This window comes from Apus apus, chromosome W (assembly GCF_020740795.1).
Source record: "Apus apus isolate bApuApu2 chromosome W, bApuApu2.pri.cur, whole genome shotgun sequence".
NCBI classification, from domain to species: domain Eukaryota; kingdom Metazoa; phylum Chordata; class Aves; order Apodiformes; family Apodidae; genus Apus; species Apus apus.
Window position 1 is genome coordinate 2600312 of NC_067311.1, and position 17406 is coordinate 2617717.

Here is a 17406-nt window from a genome sequence, read left to right on the forward strand (position 1 = left end):
TGATCCACAACCCTTTCTCGGAGAGAACGCCTTAAGGGCACAGTAGGTTTTGCATTACCTCCCTAAAGGACACATTACTTCCCCGATATATCCCTGGTAGCCATTTGCATTTTGTACATTTTCCCTAAACCTCATCCCACAGTTTGTGTTAACCCTTAATAAACCAGTTAATTCGTAAACTAAACACTGGTTTCAGTAGCAATTTGTGAGTGTGGTGGGGGTGAGAGGCGAACACCACGTGTGAGCCTTCGGTCTTATTCAACAACCCCTCCAAATTGGGGGGGGGAAGTCATGAAAGCATCCTGACAGTCGATAGCTCCCCTGGCATCGGCTCGCGGCAAAGGGCAAATGCATCCTGGGCTGTATTATCACGAGTGTAGACAGCAGGTTGAGGAAAGTGATCCTTACCCGCTGTTTAGCACAGGTGAGACTGTATATGGAGTCCTGTCTTGGTTTAAGCCAGGAGGAAGCCAATTTTCCTTTTACTGATTTTTTTTTTCCTTTAGAGAACTCTCTTTTAACTAGCAGCAAGTTTTCCAGCTAGTGGACTGATAATGCTGGAATGTTTATATTACTGCTGAGATGCCAAGGTCACTTTGCTCTATTCAGTGAATCTGCAGCCTCAGATGCTACAGGAGCAAAAGAGTTGTATCTGCATCCCTCCCATAGGGAGGAGTGGACTAGACGGACAGCAAATTTGACCAAAGTATTCCATTCCATATATCTACATAAGCTCGGTGTAAGGTCAAGGATCACGGAAGTCAACTTCCTTCCTGCTTCTTCTTCCCTTCTCTTCCGTCCATTGCCGGTGTTCAGGGAGGACTCTGTCTATCCATCACTGTTTATCCCTAGGCTCATGCATTCCTGACCCTCATAACTCTACCCTCAGCTCCTGTCTGCTCTGCCGCTATCTCCAGCAGCAGTCCGGGACATTTCAGTACTGTTCACAGCTAAGGAGAGTGCCATGGGAGTTGCTGGGGGTGGGGGGAGGCAATGAGGTTTTGCACGTTCCTGAACACATTTGTATATAATTGTACAAATTTTCTTTTATCATTAGTATTTAATTAAAGCTGTCTAGTTTAGTTTTCAATCCAGAAAATCTCTTCATTCTCTCTCTCCTTTCCCTACCTGGGTGGGAGGGGGAGGGGATCAAGAGCGTTATTGTCGCTGATTCAATTGCCAATCCCGAGTGAAACCATGACAAGTCCTGTGTCCAGTTTTGGACTCCCTGATACAAGAGAGACATGGACATACTGGACCAAGTCCAGCAGAATACCACCAACATGGTCAGGGGGCTGGAGAACATGACATATGAGGAGAGGCTGAGAAAACTAGGCCTGTTCAGCTTGGAGAAGATAAGGTTCAGGGGATACCTTTTTGCTCTCTACAACTACCTGATGGGAGGATACAGAGAACATAGAGCCATACACTTCTCAGAGGTGCACAGCAAGAGGACAGGAGGCAATGAACACAAGTTGTAATATGGGAAGTTCTGATTAGATATTAGGAAAATACTTTTTTCCATGAGGGTGGTCAAATACAGGAACAGGTTGCCCAGAAAGGGTGTGGAACAACTCCATGGGACAAGTCCCTGAGCAACCTGATCTAATTAGAGCAGAGGATTGGGCTAGATCACCTCTGGAGGTCACTTAGAACCTATATTTTTCTATGGTAAAATATCAACCATACTAAAATACAGTTTACTATCACTACAAGTTATGTTGTGTCAGCCAGCTTCTTCTTCCATCTCCTTTTAAGGTACAATCAACAAATGAAATCATTAGCAGTTATATCAGGAAAATCATATAGGCATCATCACCTGTATAGAGACTTTTCTAGGCTGTTTATCCAATCAGTGTTTTTATCTTTGTTTTATTTTGTTTTTAAAGTTCTTATTCCCAGACAACCCTGCATTTTGGCTCTTTGTTAGATTTGCATGTCTGCCACCATACTTTCTTGTCTCTTGCCTTTCCAGTTACTTCCACCAGCTCTTTATCTAAGACCAGAACCTTTTCCTGCGTACTAGATCACAGTCCCAGTCTTCTTAACCAGCCAACTCAAGCCAACCCTTCCTCCTCACTGACTGGCCCTAGTTGCTGTTTTCATGTGTGATGATCTCTTAGGAGGGCTGAGGGTTGTGTTAGAATCAGGCTAGCACATGGCCATAAAAGGAGAATGAAAGAATATCCATGTTAATAGTCATAGAACATTTTCCATTCCCACCACAGGTTTAGTACTTACTCCTTTCTCTGTTTTAATAGGATAGCCTCCTTCAACCATATATCCTAGGTGCTGTATATAGAACAGAATAGACTATTCATAGATTAGGTACTAGAACCCAGAGTTCATATAATTAATAGCAGAAGCAGCAGCTGCGAGGAGATGTCCCATTTAGGACCACCTGGATAATAGCCATTGTTTTTTTGAGCATTTAACAAATAAAAAGGGTAAACCAAACATAATCCTCAGCTTAATATATGTGAGCTATAAACTCAGGCAAATTTTCATGAACTGCAATAAACCACACAGTCCCAACATCATTGCTCAGTTTCAAGTCCATAACTGAAAGAGTAGAAGTACTAGAGCTTTTCAAAGAAAAACTTATACAAGTGTGGATTAATAAATATGTTTTCTTTTGTCTCAACAGTTCAATGTCTTTGGCTGACATTTTTCAAAAACAAGTTAGCCTGATGAGACATTCTACATAGAATTTTTCAATCTTTTATTACAGTTTAACAATATTATGAGTGAGTCTCAGTTTTTACAGTATCTTAAACAAGGATGCATTGGTCATTCTTAATAATAAGCATGTCTTAACATACAGAAGATTGATTAGATATTATAAGAGCAAAGAAAATCAGTCAACAAGAATAAGTGTGGGAAAAAAGTTAACTGAAGAATGAATTTGGCAAAATATGCTAGTGGAGAGGGAGCTGCAAGTGTTAACATCAGTCTCTGAACCCAATAGTGTTGTTGACTTTTTTGTGTCAATGCCAGATTATCATCAATAAATATATATTTGCTGGCACCAAACAAGTTTTCTACATGCCTCTTGCTTCTTCCTTAACCTTATAACAAATCAAAAGTGTCAAGGGGATATATTTAGAGGTAACTGGAAAAAGAGGGAGGGAAGGTTCTCCCTGAGCAACTTGAAAGTTAGCCTTACTCTGTGTGTATGTAGAGGTTGTACCATATAACCTCCAGAGGTCTCTTTTGACCTAAATTATTCTATGATTTTAAGTTTGTACATGGGAGAAAGAAAATTGATGGCAGAAAAGTATGTTCATTGAAGCAAGAAAAGCACAGGAAATAGAAGAATCTAAGAGAGAAGCAAAAGGATATATTCGTGTTCCTTTCCCTTTCTTCCTTCCATTGGAAAAAAATTAAATATGTATCTCATTACAATAAACACAGTAAATAAATTATATAACCATTTTCTATAAGTAATGACTGCAGCTGCCTCAGCAATTTAGGAAATTTCCAGTAGTTCAACTAGAAGAATAGGAGGCCCGCATGAAGACTTCTTTATTACACAGATGATCATATTATGACAAATTTAGATAATCCTTCCTATCAGCATAACTTAAAACTTGTCCATAAACTTAAGTTTTTTCCCTAAATAACAAAATGCTGCATATATATCCACACTATGTCCAACTGTAACAATTACCTGAATTCATTTTAGATTAATTCAAGTGATGTGAATTCAACTTGTTTTCACCAAAATAATTATTTAAGATGACAAAAAAATTAAGTTTTTGTTCAAACCTTTTTCTTTGCTAGTTAAAATACAGTAGCCCATATGATGTCATTTAAAGAATGTGCATTTAACTTCATATTTTAGTAAACATTCTAAGTTTGATCAATAATCAACTTACATAGTTCCATTTGTGTAGACTGTGTCACTTCCCTCCACATACTGAACCTGGGCTGGGTAGACATGCTGTACCTGTTGCACAGTCTGTACTTGCTGTACCTGTAAACAAGACCACCAGAAATATAGGATAGTTTACCTTATAAAAAGTGCTTTGGTGCATCTAATGGTTTCTAAAAAATACACTCAGTCATGGGACATCCCTGTCCTCAAAATTACTAAATAACATAGAATATTGTGCTGCTAGCCTGTAATATGCTGAGTACTAACATTGGAGATGCATACCCTTGAGAGTATGGGTATTTTCAATGCCAAAGACAGAATAATCTGGAAAGCACAAGAACTGTACACTTCACAACAAGCTTAGGAACTATATATAGTAAGAAAGAAAATTTAATTTGGTCATTTCTATGCTGTTTTTCTGTTTTGTTTTTTATTTGCTCCAGTTTAACTCTATACAATACAAGCCTCTAAATCATAACTTACATGTGCTGTTAACAGGCGACCTTTGAGTGGGTACTACAAAAATTCAGTGTAATCCTAGAAGAGTCTGGTTCTCATGCATGATCATCTACAAGAGCTGGATCAAAGAGGGATCTGTACAGGCTGGATTGATGGGCTGAGGCCAATTGTATAAGATTCAACAAGCCTAAGTGTTAGGTCCTGCACTTGGGTCACAACAACTCCATGCAACGCTACAGGCTTGGGGAAGAGTGGCTGGAAAGCTGTCTGGTGGAAAAGGACCTGGGGATATTGGTCGATAGCCAGCTGAATATGAGCCAGCAGTATGCCCAGGTGGCCAAGAAGGGAACTGGGCTCGTTTAGTCTGAAGAAAAGGAGGCTAAGGGGAGACCTTATCCCTCTCTACAACTATCTGAAAGGAGGTTGTAGCAAGGTGGGGGTCAGTCTCTTCTCCCAAGTAACAAGTGATATGATGAGAGGAAATGGTGACAAGTTGTGCCAGGGACGGTTTAGATTGGATATTAGGAAAAATTTCATTAGTGAAAGGGTTGTCAGGCACTGGAACAGGCTGTCTAGGTAGGTGGTTGAATCACCATCCCTGGAGGTATTTAAAAGATGGGTAGATATGGTACTTTGGGACATGGTTTAGTGGTAGACTTGGCAGTGTCCTAGGTTAATGGTTGTACTTAATGATCTTAAAGGTCTTTTCCAACCAAAATGATTCTATGATTTTGATATCCTCACTACATTCTATAAAATTCCTACTCCATGATTAATTAATATACTTTGAAATAAGATTCTAAACTTCATTGTTAACTCAATGTACTGTTTTTAGCTGGGATAGAGTTGAATTTCTTCATAGAAGATAGTATGGGGCTATATTTTGGGTTTGTTCTGGAAACAGTATTGATAATGCAGAGATGTTTTAGTTATTGCTGAGCAGTGCTTACCCAGAGTCAAGGCCATTTCTGCTTCTCACCCCACCCCACTAGCGAGTAGGCTGGGGGTGCACAAGAAGTTGTGAGGGGACGCATCTGGGACAGCTGACTCCAGTTAATCAAAGGGATGTTCCATACCATATGACATCATGCTCAACAATAAAACTAGGGAGGAGGTTGGCTGCTCATGAACTGGCTGGGAATGGGATGGTTGGTGGTGAGCAGTTATTTTAATTTGCATCAGTTGTCTGGCTTGGGTTTTATTTTTCTCTCTCTGTTATTCTTTTTGTCTTTTTCTTACAACATTATTATTGTTGCTGTTATTATCATCATTATTGCTACTTTTTAATTATTAAACTGTCTTTATCTCAACCCACAAATTTTCTCACTTTTATCTTTCCAATTCTCTTCCCCCATCCCTCTAGGTGGAAGTGAGTGAGCGGCTGTGTGGTGCTTAGTTGTCATCTAGAGTTAAACCACAACACCTAAGGAAAAATGTATATGAAAACCTTAATCCTGAAAAAACTACATTACTTTGAATAAGACTGTTCAAGTGTGACAGAAAAACACATATTTCTGTCAGTCAGCAGTAATGAGATGTACTCTTTTTAATGGTCAAATAGAAAAATCAGCAGTTTGCTGATTTTCCATGTGAACAATTATATAAATTGACATTGGCCTGCCATCCCTTAACAGTGTTCCTGAGCTACAATTTCCCAAATTAAAAAAATGTATATTTTATTATTAAGGCAAGATAAAACTATGATTTTTATAAGTGTTTGCATTAAAAATACTAATAAGGTTAAGAGAAAAATACCACTGTAAAATAAGTAAGGATTTATAAATCCCATTAAAAATAAATAATCAAGTCCAGTGCCTAAAAAATAAATAAATGCAAAGCTTTCTGTTGTCAGGGAAAAAAATAAATCTCTATACATTAATTAGTCTGAAATATGTTTGGAAAGCAGCACATGCTGTTATGTTGATAATTAGATAAATGACCAATATAAGTTAATTACTATGTTTTTCATATGATTTTGCATTAAGCTCCTGTTTTGATTAGCAAAAGTGTGTATGTCCAGTTAAATTATACTATTATTTCTGAATGCTATGGTCATAGTCTACGGTGAATAGGAAGATTTGTTTTGTGTAGCTTCTGATGCATGGATATACCTTCTAAAATCAATTAGACACTTGTTCTTAAGTTTACTGTTTGAATTCTGTATTGCATGACATAAACCATAAGGTTAGTAAGATGTTTAAAATCCTCATAAGCTTGCTACCTCATGCTTAAGGGTGCATGTTAAAACAGGAATGATACATTAATAGAAAACCGTATTTGAGGAAACATAAGACTAAGAAAAAATCTGCTTCTGTTAAAGGGCATTTAATTATGTTCTTCACTTTTTGGCCTTACTTTTGATACTTTTTACTTGCACATTGTTCTGGTTTCAGCTGGAATAAAGTTAATTTTCTCGCCAGTAGCTGGTATAGTGCTGTGTTATGGATTTAGGATGAGAATAATGTTGATAACACACTGATATTTTAGTTGTTGCTAAGCAGTGTTTATATTAAGTCAAGGACTTTTCAGCTTCTAATACTGCCCTGCCAGTGGAGGCTGAGGATGCACAAGAAGCTGGGATGGGACAGTTGACCCAAACAGCTAAAGGGATATTCCATACCATATGATGTCATACCCAGTATATAAACTGGGAGGAGTTGGTCGGGAGACAGTGTGGCTCAGGGATTGGCTGGGCATCAGTCAGCAGGTGGTGAGCAATTGTATTGAGCATCACTTGTCTATTATTATTGTTGTTTCCCTTCCTTTTCTGTCATGTAAAACTGTTTTGTCTCAACCCACAAGTTTTACTTTTTTTTTCCAATTCAGTGGGTAATGAGTGAGTGGCTGTGTGATGCTTAATTGCCAGCTGGGGTTAAACCTCTTGGTTTAACACATGTATAGGTTTCTCCTTTTACCATTCAAGTTGACAAAAATGACAACTGCTGTGTTGCTTGGAAATACCTGTGAAACCACTGCCACTACACTCAGAAGGGAATCTCAGTTTTTCATTAAGGACTTTTTTTTTTTTTTTCTTCATTTGGAGCACCATATTAGACTTTCATGAAAGCCATAGCTATATTGTCAGTGAGCAAAGGAAAGATTTATTTTAGAATAATTTAGACATTGAGAAATTATCCTCCCATTAACTACAAGAAACAATTTTTTAAAATAACTTCTTTCTTCTGAATTTTTCATCTTTAACCTAAAGTAGTCTGCTCCTAAAGCATGTGTACATAAATTCAAATTTCAAATTTAATATATACAGTTAATTTATCAGACCAAACTCATACTTCTTCATCAAAGTGATTGTTTTAATACCTGTTAGCCCTTTATTTTCCTACAGTGGAAAAGCACCTATCTTACTCACATTCTTCATCACATTTCCTGGTGGTATACTAGCTTCACATCTTTACTCTTTCATTCCATTCCTTTAAAATTCCTGACCTTTTCTCATGTCCTGATTTGAGCAAGGATAAAGCAAATTTTCTTTTTACTGATTTTTTTTTTTAGTGAACTCTCTTTAAGCAACACACTTCCTGAGACTAACAGCAAGTTTTCCAGCTAGTGGACTGATAACACCCAAATGTTTATAATTACTGCTGAGAGACCAAGGACACTTTGCTCTGCTTGTTGAATCTGCTGCTTGGGACACTAAAGGAGCAGAAGAGTTGTAGGGAGGAATGGACTAGACAGACGGCAAAACTGGCAAAACAAATTATTCCATCTATATATTTACATGGCACTTGGTATAAACTCAGGGATCACAGAAGTCAAGCCCTTCTTCTTCCCTGTCTTCCGTCCATGGCCGGTGTCCAGGGAGGACTCCGTCTGTTAATCTCCTTTGATCCCTAGGCCCGTGCATTTCTGACCCTCATAACTCAACCCTTAGCTCCTGTCTGCTGTGCTTCTCCAGAAGTGGTCCGGGACTTTTTGGAACTGCTCACAGCTCAGGAGAGTGCCATGGGAGTTGCTGGGGGTGGGGGGAGGCAATAGGGGTTTGCACATTCCTGCACATATTTGTACATATTTTCTTTTATCATTAGTATTTAACTAAAGCTGTCTAGTTTAGTTTTCAATCTGGAATGTCTCTCTCTCTTCATTCTCTCTCTCCTTTCCCTACCTGGGTGGGAGAGGGAGGGGATCGAGAGCATTGCTGACATTGGTTTAATTGCCGATCCTGAGTCAAACTGTGACATCTCAACACTTTGATCATCTAACCCAAGGACTGGAGGAAAGCAAAAATCACGCCTGTCTTCAAGAAGGACCCAGGGAACTACTGGCCAGTCAGTTTCACCTCAACCCCTGGGAAGGTGATAGAACAACTAATCTCAGGAACCATTTCCTGACACATGAATGACAAGAAAATAATCAGTAGTCAGCACCGATTCATCAAGGGAAATTCATTCTTGACAAACTTAATAACCTTCTACAATAAAATAAGTGGCTTGGCAGACCAGGGAAGAGCAGTAGATATAGTCTGCCTAGACTTCAGGAAGCTTTTTGACGCTGTCTCTCATAAGGTCCACATAGAAAAGCTGCTGAAATATGGGCTGGATGAGCAAACAGTGAGGTAGATTAAAAACTGGCTGAATGGCCAGGCCCAGAGGATGGTCATCAGTGGCACAAAGTCTAGTTGGCTGAGAGAGCTGGGGCTGTTTAGCCCAGAGGCTCAGGGGGGAATCTTGTCATGTGTACAAATACCTGAAGGGAAGGTGCAAAGCAGGTGGAGCCAGGCTCTTTTCAGTGGTGCCCAGTGAAAGAAGAAGAGACAATGGGTACAAGCTGAAACACAGGAGGTTCTCTCTGAACATCAGGAAACACTTTTTCACTGTGAGGGCACCTGTGCACTGGAGCAGGTTTCCCAGAGAAGTTGTGAATTTTCCCCCCTTGGAGATATTCAAAAGCCCTCTTGACATATTCTTCAGTAAACAGCTCTAGGTAACCCTGCTTGAGCAGGGAGGATGACACGCCTGTTTGTTGGGCAACAAACAGGAGTCAGAAGCTACTGTGCTATAGGAAAGCTATGACATAGTGGCAATTATGGAAAGTTGGTGGGATGAATCCTATTATTGGAGTGTGGCTATAGATGGCTACAAGCTGTTCAAAAGGGACAGGAGAGGAAGAAGGGGTGGAAGTGTTGCCCTCTATGTAAAGAAGTGGATAGAGTGTGAAGAGTTGTCTCTAAAGAATAGCCATGAGCAAGTCAAAAGCTTATGGGTATGAATTAGGGATCGGGACAACAAAGGGAGTCTTGTGGTTGGAGTCTACTACAGGCCTCCCGATCAAGTGGAGCCTATCAATGAAGCCTTCTTACTCCAGCTCGAGGAAACATTGCGATCACAGGCTCTCATCCTGCTGGGGGTTTTCAACCACCCCGACATCTGCTAGAAAAGTAGCATAGCAAGCTGTAGGCAATCCAGGAGACTCCTGGAGTGCCTCGATGACAACTTCTTAAGACAAGAAATTGACAGCCCTACCCAAGGGGATGTGTTATTAGACCTGATGGTCACAAATGCATGTGAACTCATCAGGGGTGTCAGAACTGAAGGCAGCCTGGGCTGCAGTGATCATGCACTAGTGCAGTTCACTGTCCTAAGGGGTATGAGGCAGATGAAAAGCATAGTCAGGACTCTACATTTTAGGAAAGCAAACTCAGGGACAAGGGAGCAGAACAGAGCTGGCAGATCTTTAAGGATGCTTTCCATAGAGCGCAAGAGAACTCAGTCCCCAGGTGTAGGAAATTGGGCAAGGAAGGCAAGAGACCAGCATGGCTGAGTCAAGACCTGCTGGTCAAACTAAAAGGCAAGATGGAACTACACAGGCAGTGGAAGTGGGGACAGGTATGATGGGAAGAGTATAGGGACATTACCCATTTGTGTAGGGACAAGGTCAGGAAGGCCAAGGCGCAGCTGGAGCTGAACTTGGCAAGGGCTGTAAAGAAAAACAAGGGCTTCTACAGGTATGTAAACCAGAAAAGGAAGGTTAAAGAAAGCGTACCCCCCAGATGAGCAACTAGTAACAACAGACAAGGAGAAGGCTGAGATTCTCAACAACTTTTTTTGCCTGAGTCTTCACTGGCAACCCCTCTCCTCACGGCTCTCAAGTTGATGGCCCACAGGATGGAGACCAGGGAGACAAAGTCCCTCGCACTGTAAGCGAAGACAAGGTTTGCGACCATCTGAGGAAACCTGAACATACACAAGTCCACAGGACCTGATGAGATGCATCCCACATTCCTGAAGGAATTGGCCAAGCCACTCTCCACAATATTTTAAAAGTCATGGCAGTCAGGTGAAGTCCCTAGTGACTGGAAGAAAGAAAACATTACGCCCATTTTTAAAAAGGGTAGAAAGGAGGACCCTGGGAACTATCGACCTGTCAGCCTCACCTCTGTGCCTGGGAAGATCATGGAACAGATCCTCCTAGAAGCTCTGACAAGGCACATGGGGGACAGGGAAATGATTCAGGACAGTCAGCATGGCTTTACTAGGGGCAAATCCTACCTGACCAACCTACTGGCTTTCTACAATGCATCAGTGGACAAGGGAAGACCTATAGATGTTATCTATCTGGACTTCTGCAAGGCCTTTGACACGATCCCCCACAACATCCTTCTCTGTAAGTTGAAGAGATATGCGTTTGATGGGTGGACTGTTCAGTGGATAAGGAATTGGCTGGATGGTCGCATCCAGAGGGTAGTGGTCAATGGCTCAATATCCAGATGGAAAACGGTTACAGGTGGTGTCCCTCAGGGGTCTGTACTGGGACCAGTGTTGTTTAATATCTTCATTAATGATATTGACAATGGCATTGAGAGCACCCTCAGCAAGTTTGCCAATGACACCAAGCTGGGTGGTGCGGTCAATATGCCAGAGGGTCAGGATGTCATCCAGAGGGACCTGGACAAGCTGGAGAAGTGGGCCCAGGTGAACCTCATGAGGTTCAACAAGGCCAAGTGCAGGGTCCTGCACCTGGGCAACCAGAGATTTCAATACAGGTTGGAGGAAGACATGCTAGAGAGCAGCCCTTTGGAAAAAGACCTGGGGCTACTAGTGGATCAAAAGCTGGACATGAGCCACCAATGTGCACCTGCAGCCCAGAAAGCTGACCGTATCCTGGGCTGCATCAAAAGAAGTGTGGCCAGCAGATTGAGAGAGGTGATTCTGCTCCTCTACTCTGCCCTGGTGAGACCTCACCTGGAGTACTGCCTCCAGCTCTGGAGCCTCCAACACAAGAAGAGTGTGGACCTGTTGGAGAATATCCAGAGGAGGGCAACAAAAATTATCAGAGGGCTGAAGCACCTCTCTTATGAAGACAGGGTGACAGTTGGGTTGTTTAGCCTGAAAAAGAGAAGACTCCAGGGGGACCTTATAGCAACCTTCCAATACCTGAAAGAGGCCTATAAGAAGGCTGCTGAAGAGCTGTTCACAAGGGTGTATAATGATAGGACAAGGGGTAATGGTTTTAAGCTAGAGAAGGGTAGATCTAGGTTGGACATTAGGAGCAAGTTCTTCAATATGAGGGTCACTGGAATGGGTTGCCTAGAGAGGTGGTGGGGGCCCCATCCCTGGAGACATTCAAGGTCAAGCTTGATGGGTCTCTGAGCAATCTGGTCTAGTTGGAGATGGCCCTGCTTATTGTAGGGGGGTTTGACTAGATGACTTTTAGAGGTCCCTTCCAACCCAAGACATTCTATGATTATATGACCTCCAGTGGTCCATTCCAACCTCAGCCATTCTGTGATTATGTAATAAAGGTTTAAGTTAAAGAGAGAGATAAAAGTCCTAATTCAGAAAAAGTCTTTCAGTGGCACAAAGTCTAGTTGGAGGACAGTGACTAGCAGTGTATCACAGGGGTCAATACCAGGTCTGGTCCTGTTCAATATCTTCATTCATGGTCTCGATGATGAGACCTCATGGGCTTACAAGAACTGCATGAAGTTCAGAAAGGGGAAGCACCAAGTCCTGCACCTGGGGAAGAATAACCCCATACACCAGTATAGGCTGGGGCCCAACCAGTTGGAAAGCAGCTTTGCAGAAAAGGACCTGGGGGTCCTGCTACCTGCAGTCTGGAGGAAAGTGCCGTTTAAAGGCAAATGCATCAATCTAAATGCAACAAACAGAGAAAAGATCGATTGTGAGGCACTGAAGGATCTTGCATTGAAGTATAGCACAAATTCAGACAGTGATGACCCTAAAAAGACTGTGATAGAGCAGTGCTCTATCATCAGGAATAAGCAGAAATGGGCGATAGAAGCCAGGCCCCTTCAGAATATACAGACAGTGCTTTACAACAAAAGGGTACTGACTAAAAATGTTAACAGCTATGGCTTTTGATCATGGGCATGCACTAGAAGCACCCCTTTTCTGGTATTCTGGCAGGGCCAAGCAACTGCAGAAAAAGTTATTTTGTAAAATCTGTTTTGGAGAACACCATTCAGAGAGATATCAACAGGCTGTAGAAATGAACTGACAGGAACCTCATGTACTTTAACAAGGAGGAGTGCCCATGGGGAGGAACAACCCCATGCACCAGTACATGCTTGGGGGGAACAGCCAGCTGGAAAGCAGCTTTGCAGGAAAGGACCTGCAAGTCCTGGCGGACACCAAGTTAAACATGAACAGCAGTGTACCTTTGCCAAAAAGAGGGTTGCATTAGGTATTGTCAGTAGGTCCAGGTAGGTGATCCTTCCCCTTTATTCCACACCAGTTGAGTACTGTGTACCTGGAGTCCTGTGTCCAGTTCTGGGCTCCCAGCTGAGATAATTTATACATTATCAACGTATATAAATACCTGAAGGGAAGGTGCATAGAAGATGGAGCCAGGGTCTTTTCAGTGGTGCCCAGTGACAGGGAGAGAGGCAACAGGTGCAAACGGAAACACAGGAGGTTCTGTCTGAACATCAGGAAACACTTTTTTACTGTGACAGTGACTGGACACTGGCACGGGTTGCCCAGGGAGGTTGTGGAGTCTCCCTCCTTGGAGAAATATTCAAAAGCCATCTGGACATGTTCCTGGGTGTGTTGGGTTGGGGTGGTGGGGTTTTGGTAGCAGGGGAGGGGCCACAGGGGTGACTCCTGTGAGAAGCTGCTGAAAGCTCCCCTGGCTCCAAAATCCGGCACCACCTCTGGCCAAGGCCGAGCCCATCAGTGACAATGGATGTGCCTCTGTGATTAACATATTCAAGAAAGGGAAACTACTATAAGACCTCAAGGGCAGAGGAGGGGGAGGGGGAAGAGCAATGCAGGAGCAGAGACACCAAGGTCAGTGAGGAAGGAGGAGGTGCCTGAGCAGAGGGTCCCCTGCAGCCCATGGAGGAGCATGATGGAGCAGCCTGTGAATTACCACAGTGGAGCAGATGTGGACCTGCAGCCATGGAGGACCCTGTGCCAGGGGAGGTAGCTGTGCCCGAAGCAGACAGTGACTCTGTGGGAAGCCCATGCTGGAGCAGTCTGTTCCTGAAGGATTGCACTTCATGGGAGGGACATGTCAGAGGAGTTCGTGAAGGACTCTCTCCTGTGGGAGGGACTCCACATTGGAGCAGGAAAAGACTGTGAAGGATCCTTCTCCCTGAGGAGGAAGGATCGGCAGAAAACAATGTGTGACAAACTGACCGTAAACCCCATTCCCTGTCCCCCTGCACCACTGGCGGGGAGGAGGTAGAGAAATTGGGAGCAAAGTAAATTGGGCCTGGGAAGAAGGGAGGGGTGGGGTAAGGTATTTCAGCTCTGGTTTTGTTTTCTCAGTCCTGTTTGCATCTGAACAGTGATAAAGTAAATAGATATTTTTTTCCCCAAGTTGAGTCTGTTTTGCCTGTGACCATAACTGGTGAGTGAACCCTCCCTGTCCTTGTCTTGACAAGGGTCGAGTGAGGGATGAGTGAGCAGCCACGTGGTTCTTTGTTCTGGGCCTAAACCACTACACTGGGCAACCGGCTCTAGGCGGCCCTGCTTGAGCAGGAGGTTGGATAAGATGACCCCCAGAGATCCCTTCCAACCTCAGCTATTCTGTGATTTCAGCCAATTATTAACTCAGTAGGGATGAACTTTGACCAAATACACAAAGATAAGCATTTAAATTGATGTTAAGTGCCCAATGCTTAAGTGTTTTGCTGAAATGCTGGGTTTGGGGTTTTTTTTGGGGGGGGAAGTTAAAAAAAATAAAAAGGAAATGCATTCTGAGGTACATTATAAGTACAAGTTATATTAATGGAATTATGATACATTATGACTTGAGTCTGTATACCAGTAAAATTATTAGTGAAATGCATGAGGCAGATAAACAGATTTGTAAAGAACATGCAGAAAAATTAATAATCTTAAATTTTAAAACTAAACTTAAAAAAAGACAAATTTTAATTTAGACAACAGTGACTCACAGGCACAGAAACAGACTTACATAATTTAAAAAGTTATACTTAGTTTTAATATTGTTGATTTTGAAACTGTAAAGTGAACTTATGTTGAAAAAGAACTTCAGATTTCACCCAAAGAACCTGAAACACTGACAGCTGAACGGTGGGGAAGTTGAGAGGGAGGTGCTTCTCCCTGGTATCCTGTGACAGGACGCATGGGAATAGTTCAAAGCTGCGTCAGGGGAGGTTCAAGCCAGATATTAGGAAACATTTATTTAATGAGAGGGTGTTCAAACATTGCAACAGACTTTCTAGAATGGTGATCAATGCTTCATGCCTGTCAGTGTTAAGGAGGTATTTGGACAATGCCCTTAATAATGTGCTTTTGATCAGCCCTGAAGTGGTCAGACAGTTGGACTTGATGGTCATTGTAGGTCCCTTGAAACTGAAAAAAAAAAAAGGCTAAAGCTAAATTACACATACTAAAGGAGTCTTGAACAACAGTCATGGCTTTTTACATTCAGTTCTTGTTTTCCAACTCCACTTCCCTCCTTAATCTCCCCATGCACCACTCCCGCTAATGTTGGTGGGGCTGCATAGGTGATTAATCATGTCACAGAAGTGTGTACTGAGCTGGCTGCTTCCAACGCCCCTTTAATCCTCTGGCAAATCCAAATTATGCATCATATATGGTTTTACTTCAAATACCTTTCTGTAGTTGTGCAAGAGCCTGCAGGGAGTCCAACTTAGAAGTACAAAATGACGTTGCTTTTGTATTTTACATCTATATTGTATTTATTTCAAAAATTCCACATTCCTTATCAATGTTTCAAAGGAATAAATGTGACTATTAGATAACTTAAATTGATTTAATTTTTTATGAGATATTGCACACATTTCTTAGTAATCTACTTTTAGAAACATGCATATGTATTTCTGATGGTTGCCAGATATTCTAGTTCAAGAAATAAACCCAAAAAAGTACATGTCTGCTTATGTAGCTATTTTAGTTCCAGCAAAATAAAATTTAACAAAACAGTGAAAAAGATTTGCTTTTGCAGCCTTCTACAAAAGCAGTTTTTCACTATGCTTGTTTAAATGCATTATTCTCTCTTGTCAGGGTTTTTTGCTTTCCCAAAATTAACAGACACCTACCTGTTGCTGAACCGGTACCTGCTGTACTACCTGTGTGGGCACTGCTGTCTGGCCAGCCACAGAAGCTTGTAAAGTCACAGCTGAACCTGTGTCTGACCCAGTCTCTGATGTCTGCATCGTGGTCTCTGAATAAAAATAAAATGTCAAAAGAAAAGATCAGCACAAACTTCTTTGCTTTTTGTCACTTATCCTTATTTAGATCTTAAAAGAAGAATATTCACACAAAATCCAATCTGGGGATTAGCTAAAGATTGTTTCACAGACTATTATATGAATACATGGAGATACTTCATTTATTTTTCCTTTTTTAAAATGCTGTTCTGGCCTTAAATATTAGAAAATTCATATTACCTATTTTTGCTTTGTCTAATCTAAGGTCTGCTTAGAGCTTACAGCACATCAAGAAGAGAATATTATAAGCTTCGTGGTTCATGTTTTTTTCTAACAGCTTACAGTCTGCTTTGTAACAGCAAATATGTTTATCAAGTCAGAAGCAAGGTGCACACAAACCTACTTACTGTTTGAGGTAAAGAACTTTTAGAAAAAAATCCATTCATAGGCCTGATTCTTCTCTAATGACAGCTGTATACATTAGCTGCAACTATTATCAAATTTTGAGAGGAGACTCAAAACCTTATACCACATTAAGACAACACTACCTATATTCACAAACATAATTCTAGAAGCTGCATATATGTTTACTTCTTAATTAAGTATACCTTCACAAAAAGACTTAAAATAATCAATGCAATTAAATTGAGCACTAGAAACATTTCGTACCAACTCATCACAAGTAAATTACAGTACCTCCAATATTGTCAGCTTTCAGAGAGAATTATACACAGAATAAAGTGTACTGTAAGAACACAACAGGTAAAATATGCAATACCAGAAACAAATTTCTCTTCTTCATTTTCTTCCCTGAAATGGTTCAAATCCTTATGTACCAAAATACTCAAAGTTTTCTCTTAGCTTACTTGCACTCAAAATATCTTATTTAAAAATGTAAATTAATAGAAACTTTTCTAATTTATGTGACTTCAGGAAGATGGAAGAGATAATATCTGAGACTCAGAAATTGAAGGATTGCAATTTGGAGGTTAAAATTGGATTATTTTTTTTTATTTGAGTAATGGAAAGTAAGTAGAAAGCAAAAATGGAAAAAAAACAAACTAGAAAATATATTTTATAATGCAGCTGTTCATAGCTCATTTTTTAAAGGTGTTTTTACTATATAAGCAACAAAACTTATAGTAGTGACCTTTTCAGAAGAGGTTTGGGATTTTTCATGTCTTCCCTTACAAAAAACTGATGGTAAGTATGTATTCTCAAATCATGTAGATTACTTTGATTTTCTGTAAGGATTTTGTTTATTTTCCAGAACAGTCTTTATTATCTTCATATGGCTCCCCCATCCACCTTCTCCCAAGTAGCTGATTTATCGTGTATTGTATATATGCTTATTTTCTTATAGACTCTCTTCTTCTAGAATAGCCATTCCCTAATACAACTGTTACAGGACAAACCTGAGTAACTGTGTTTGCAGGTTAATTTTTCAACT

General features: G+C 41.1%; 1 protein-coding gene across 1 annotated transcript in view; it reads right to left on the minus strand.

Moving 5' to 3' along the window:
• The window catches only part of LOC127395172 (transcription factor RFX3-like), a 149620-nt gene that overhangs the window by 105826 nt on the left and 26388 nt on the right, over nucleotides 1–17406 (minus strand). The window contains exons 2-3 of the mRNA XM_051641700.1: nucleotides 15846–15970; nucleotides 3879–3976 (exon numbers count right to left, since the gene is read on the minus strand). Coding sequence (XP_051497660.1) covers nucleotides 3879–3976; nucleotides 15846–15962 — 215 coding nt within the window. The 5' untranslated portion in view covers nucleotides 15963–15970. The remainder of the gene's footprint in view (nucleotides 1–3878; nucleotides 3977–15845; nucleotides 15971–17406) is intronic.